This window comes from Heterodontus francisci, chromosome 3 (genome assembly GCF_036365525.1).
Source record: "Heterodontus francisci isolate sHetFra1 chromosome 3, sHetFra1.hap1, whole genome shotgun sequence".
NCBI classification, from domain to species: domain Eukaryota; kingdom Metazoa; phylum Chordata; class Chondrichthyes; order Heterodontiformes; family Heterodontidae; genus Heterodontus; species Heterodontus francisci.
Window position 1 is genome coordinate 44,226,012 of NC_090373.1, and position 6,459 is coordinate 44,232,470.

General features: G+C 41.8%; 2 protein-coding genes across 2 annotated transcripts in view; one reads left to right on the forward strand and one right to left on the reverse strand.

Moving 5' to 3' along the window:
• The window catches only part of mcph1 (microcephalin 1), a 429,556-nt gene that overhangs the window by 239,823 nt on the left and 183,274 nt on the right, over nt 1–6,459 (forward strand). The gene's annotated exons all lie outside the window — the stretch shown is intronic.
• Nucleotides 1–6,459, reverse strand: part of angpt2a (angiopoietin 2a) — a 132,437-nt gene that overhangs the window by 50,166 nt on the left and 75,812 nt on the right. The window contains exon 5 of the mRNA XM_068021504.1: nt 6,029–6,156. Coding sequence (XP_067877605.1) covers nt 6,029–6,156 — 128 coding nt within the window. The remainder of the gene's footprint in view (nt 1–6,028; nt 6,157–6,459) is intronic.

Sequence of the window (6,459 nt, forward strand, 5' to 3'; positions counted from 1 at the left end):
CCAACACCCTGCGCAAAACAGGATTGCAAAGGTCAAAGATTTATTTAACTTCACATTTTGAATTAAAATGTCCCAGAGAAGGAAGAGCTACCCTATTGTCTTAGAAACTGCTGCTGTGAGATAATACAGCTGATGTTTGTACATTATAAGACAGTTTTAGTACTGTCAGCTTGTTGACTTAGATAAATTTGAGTACCAAGTGGAATTCCCTTTTATATGTGGATTTATCTGAGTGATATCAGTCCAGTGATTTCTTTTGTACTTCAGGTCCTTTCATTTGAACCATGTTGAGCTTTGCTTCCAGAAGGGCATTCTTCTTTTGCCTGAATGCAGAATTATTTGTCTTGATTTATAATTCTGTTGTTCTATGCTCATTTTCCTCAGCAGTCTCTATCACCTTAAAGACATTCATGGTTACTTCATGTCTTGGCCATTTTATCTCAAAATTTCAAGTTATAGAGATATATTTTTTAAAGGCTTGCACCTCTTCAGTCCTGTTCTGCATTGGTTGTTGTCAAGCACTTTTCAACTGCTTCCACATAACTTCACATTGTACTGCAGGGGGAAACTTGACGTATTTCATTTGTTAGAACAGCTACTATAGGACATGGCTTTTCAATCTGATATTCACAATGTCATTGGATATCTATCCTTCCAGGGTCAGTTGCGTTCTCAAAATTCTGTTTTTGGGATTTATTGATTATATGCTATATTATTTCTGTTGCTGTCATACCTCAGGAGTTGCAGCTTTTTATATGCAGATTTTGTTTTGGAAGTGCATCTGACAGGCTTAACCTTGATATTCACGACAGAATCGCCAATCACAACTGAATAGGTGAGGAATACCCCAATAGGCAAGTAGCAAGTTGAAATGAAAGCCAGGAATCATTTAGGTCAAAAAACTAAAAATCAATGAGGGATAGTCAGCAACAGCTATCAATTTTATTTTAAAAATTGAATCAGTCAAATCATTTTGACAGATACTACTTGAGTTAACACCTCCCACTGTGAGCTACGCTGTGGCAGCACTGCTAGTAATACTACAAAAATGTAACACGTATGTACAATTCCTATCCATTACACTCATTTGAAGGGTGATGCAAAATTATTAGATACTGTCTAATGAAAATTTGTCAGACTTGAAAAAAGTGTAAAGCAATGAAGGTGGTCATATGGAATGCACTCTTGAGCAACAGAAAATATTGAAGTCATGATGTCTGCACCCTTGCCTGCATTTTAATTGACCTTTTCCTTAATGTCAGTTAAATTTGTAGCCTTAAGATGACGCACATCCAGAAGTGCAGCAACAGAATAATATTCAGTTTTAAATATTCTTTTACCATCAGCAAAGCCACAGGAGATTCACTTTAAACCTGAAGTTCACCACTTTCAAATCTGAGAAATTCCCTCATTAAATAGAAGTTAAATTCCAACTGGCCTGAAGATGCATTTATTTAACAATTAGGCATAATGGTCTCAAAGGCGCACTCATTCATATCACCAGAAGAATAATATCTTGTGTGGTATAATACTCATGTTTTTATAAAAAATATTATCTGACTTCCAAAGAGAAATACCATGGGAAATCACTAACAGAGCTGTACAGCACACAAGGAGGCCATTCAGCCCATTGTGCCTTTGTTGCTCTTCAAAAGAGCTACTCAGTTAAACTCACCACTCCACCACCAACCTACCCCACCCCCCCCACCCACCCCCTGGCCCCACTCTTCTACATTGCCCTGCAACTTTTTTCCTTTTCATACACTTGTTACAACCAGGTGAGAAAGGGGTCTAGGTGTTCCCTCTCAGCCTTTGCCTGGTTTGACCGTAACAGGGTTTAATTTTTTAAAACACCGTTTTTAAAGCTCCCCCCTCAGTGAATCCTTGTCCACTGCTCTCCAATTGTAAGGCAAATAAATCAACTAGACAGGTTTGCTTAGATTTAAACAAGAAAGGTGTAAATTTATTAACCTTAAAACTACTACAAGTACCACGCTAGCATGCATACGCGATAAACAGAAACGCAGATAGAGACAGAAAAGGAGCAAGAATAAAGGGGAAAAGTTTGAAGCAAATCTGGAGGTCATTTACTGTCCTTTGAGTTCAATATAGAGTCTTTGATTGCAGTTAAATCTTGCCGTTTCATTGGGGCCCAGTGCACGCTTTCAAATTTGTTTCAATGTAGGGGTCTTCTCTCTTGAGGTTTAAATGGCTTCAGTGGATTTGGAAATTCATGAGAGAGAGAGCCAGGGAGAGAGACCTTCCTTCACTGTTGTCTTCAAAGCAGTCTCTGTTCTCAACCTGTCCTGTGAGCACAATTCAAAAACCCTGGGCCAGCAGGTTAGTCATGTGATTAGTTTTTTTAACAACCTCTCCTGCGTTTTTGTGGATTCCTTTCATCTTAGCAGACACCCGCAGAGGGGGTTGTGGGGGAGTGGAATGGAATGCTGGCTTGTTCCACCTTCAATGTCTGGTTAATTAATGATTTTGTTTTTATTCATTCATGGGATGTGGGCATCACTGGCCAGGCCAGCATTTATTGACCATCCCTAATTGCCCTTGAGAAGGTGGTGGTGAGCTGCCTTCTTGAACCGCTGCAGTCCATTTGGGGTAGGTTATACCCACAGTGCGGTTAGGAAGGGAGTTCCAGGATTTTGACCCAGCAACAGTGAAGGAACGGCGATATAGTTCCAAATCAGGATGGTGTGTGACTTGGAGGAGAACTTGCAGGTGGTGGTGTTCCCATGTATTTGCTGCTCTTGTCCTTCTTGTTGGTAGAGGTCACGGGTTTGGAATGTGCTGTCTAAGGAGCCTTGGTGCATTGCTGCAGTGCATCTTGTAAATGATACACACTGCTGCCACTGTGTGTCGGTGGTGGAGGGAGTGAATGTTTGTAGATGGGGTGCCAATCAAGCGGGCTGCTTTGTCCTGGATGGTGTCGAGCTAGTTGAGTGTTGCTGGAGCTGCACCCATCCAGGAAAGTGGAGAGTATTCCATCACACTCCTGGCTTGTGCCTTGTAGATGGTGGACAGGCTTTGGGGAGTCAGGAGGTGAGTTACTCACCTCAGGATTCCTAGCCTCTGACCTGCTATTGTAGCCACGGTATTTATATGGCTACTCCAGTTCAGTTTCTGATCAACAGTAGCCCCCAGGATGTTGATAGTGGGGGATTCAACGATGGTAATGCCGTTGAATGTCAAGGAGAGATGGTTAGATTCTCTCTTGTTGGAGATTGTCATTGCCTGGCACTTGTGTGGCGCGAATGTTAGTTGCCACTTATCAGCCCAAGCCTGGATATTGTCCAGGTCTTGCTGCATTTCTACACGGACTGCTTCAGTATCTGAGGAGTCACGAATAGGGCTGAACATTGTGCAATCATCAGCGAACATCCCCACTTCTGACCTTATGATTGAAGGAAGGTCATTGATGAAGCAGCTGAAGAATGTTGGGCCTAGGGCACTACCCTGAGGAACTCAGATGATTGACCTCCAACAACCACAACCATCTTCCTTTGCACTAGGTATGACTCCAGCCAGCGGAGGGTTTTCCCCCTGATTCCCATTGACCTCAGTTTTGCTAGGGCTTCTTGATGCCATATTCGGTCAAATGCTTCCTTGATGTCAATGGCAGTCGCTCTCCTCTCACCTCTTGAGTTCAACTCTTTTGTTCATGTTTGAACCAAGGCTGTAATGAGGTCAGGAGCTGAGTGGCCCTGGCGGAACCCAAACTGAGCGTCACTGAGCAGGTTGTTGCTAAGCAAGTGCTGCTTGATGGCACTGTTGATGACACCTTCCATCACTTTACTGATGATTGAGAGTAGACTGATGGGGCGGTAATTGGTCGGGTTGGAATTGTCCTGCTTTCTGTGTACAGGACATACCTGGGCAATTTTCCACATTGCCGGGTAGATGCCAGTGTTGTAGCTGTACTGGAACAGCTTGGCTAGGGGCGCAGCAAGTTCTGGAGCATAGGTCTTCAGTACAATTACCGGAATATTGTCTGGGCTCATAGCTTTTGCAGTATCCAGTGCCTTCAGTCATTTCTTGATAACACGCGGAGTGAATCGAATTGGCTGAAGTCTGGCATCTGTGATGCTGGGGACTTCAGGAGGAGGACGAGATGGATCATCGACTCGGCACTTCTGGCTGAAGATTGTTGCAAATGCTTCAGCCTTATCTTTCGCACTGATGTGCTGGGCTCCCCCATCATTGAGGATGGGGATATTTGTGGAGCCACCTCCTCCCTACTGTGTACCACTGAGCTACCACCTCTGGTGGGTCTGTCCTGCTGGTGGGACAAGACATACCCGGGGACGGTGATGGCAGTGTCTGGGACATTGTAAGGTATGATTCCGTGAGTATGACTATGTCAGGCTGTTGCTTGACTAGTCTGTGGGACAGCTCTCCCAACTTTGGCACAAGCCCCCAGATGTTAGTAAGGAGGACTTTGCTGGGTCGCCGGGGCTGCGTTTGCTGTTGTTGTTTCTGTCGATTAATTAATTAATTCATTCATTAATGATCTGGGTTAATTGGATCAGGGAGCAGTTCCATTGTCCTTTCCTAGGCAAATGTCTCTTAGAATGCAAATGCTTCCAGCCACTGCTGATCTCTTTAAACAGTTCATCTCTTCAGTCCAGCAGCAGTTTCACATTAAGGTTTCATATGACAAAATGAATATGCCTCATTCATTTCAGGTGGGGTCTTCATGACACACTCAGTTTCCTTTTGAATGTCACTATTGAATCTGTTTCTACCATCCTTTCAGACAGTGCATTTCAGATCACAAGAACACACTCTGGTTCTTTTGCCAATTACCTTAAATCTGCATCCTCTGGTTACTAACCCACCTGTCATTTTCTCCTTATTTCCAATATTAAACCCTTCATAATTTTGAATACCTCTATTACACCTCCCCTAATCACCTCTGCTCTAAGGAGACTATCTTTGCTTCTCTAGTGTGTCCACATAACTGAGGTTCTTCATCCATTAAATAATTTGAGATATTACTATTCATCGTGTAATACTAGTGATAAGTTTAAAAATTGCCTTACTCAAACAACCGGTATTACCGCATTTTTACCAATATCAACTAGGTGCATAAAAATTGGAATTACATGGCAAAAGCAAATCAATATTTCCTGTAAATCCCAGACATTCATGTTATTGGATTGGGTAATAAACACCAAAAATAACTATAATGATTTGATTAGAGATACAGCACTGAAACAGGCCCTTCGGCCCACCGAGTCTGTGCCGACCATCAACCACCCATTTATACTAATCCTACACTAATCCCATATTCCTACCAAACATCCCCACCTGCCCCTATATTTCCCTACCACCTACCTATACTAGTGACAATTTATAATGGCCAATTTACCCATCAACCTGCAAGTCTTTTGGCTTGTGGGAGGAAACCGGAGCACCCGGAGAAAACCCACGCAGACACAGGGAGAACTTGCAAACTCCACACAGGCAGTACCCAGAATCGAACCCAGGTCCCTGGGGCTGTGAGGCTGCAGTGCTAACCACTGCGCCACTGTGCCGCCCAATAATAACTTGCATTTATATAAAATCCAAGTCCAGGATCAGACAAAAATGGACACTGTGATGAAGAAGATGATGTTTGGAGGGGTATCCAAAGCTTGGTCAAAGAGGTAGATTTTAAAGAAGGTCTGAAAGTTGGAAAGGTGGTGAAAATCAGAGGTATTTAAGGATGCAGTTTTAAAGCATGGTGCCAAGATATTGATCATCAGTAAATAAGTGTCTTTGTATTGTCTCAGTTAACATCATGGTTATATTTACCACTACAGATGAAATGAAATATCTATTCTGTTGGGATTATTTCTGAACTGAAAGAAATGGAAGTTGATTGTTGAAAGGTTACTTAAAAATCAGGCTTGATAACATTAATATTGCTCATATTTGCTAAAGGTAAGTTCTATGAAAATGTAATAAAAGGTCGCATTTCATGGTGTCTGTCTGTATTGAGAACTCCAATCACTAATTTATCACTGACAACCCTTACCTGTATTGGTTGAGTCGTGTTCGGTACAAAAAGTGTATAAATTCCAGATGTTCTAAGTCCTGATTTGTAAGCATCAGCACAGTCTTTAAAGTGGATTTGTTCTTCTTTGACTAAAAATGAGCTTTTGGCTGTAATATAAAACAAATAGCAGCTCAGTTTTTAAAAAAAAACAATATTTTAAACAGTAGTGATTGCATATTCCCATTGAGTCATTTCAAGAATTTGCACAAACTGTGCAGCTTCATGTAATCATCATGATTTGAGAGTTGTGGCTGCTACTGTGTTCTTTGGTTCTTCCAAGCAAACTTGGGAGTGAAGTAAATGGAGCTCTTTAAGGAAATCAAAGACCACAGTAATTGAAGTGGGAATATTATTTTATATTGGTCAAGAAAATAAATATTGCAAAGGTTTAATTATTTGTGTTAGAAACA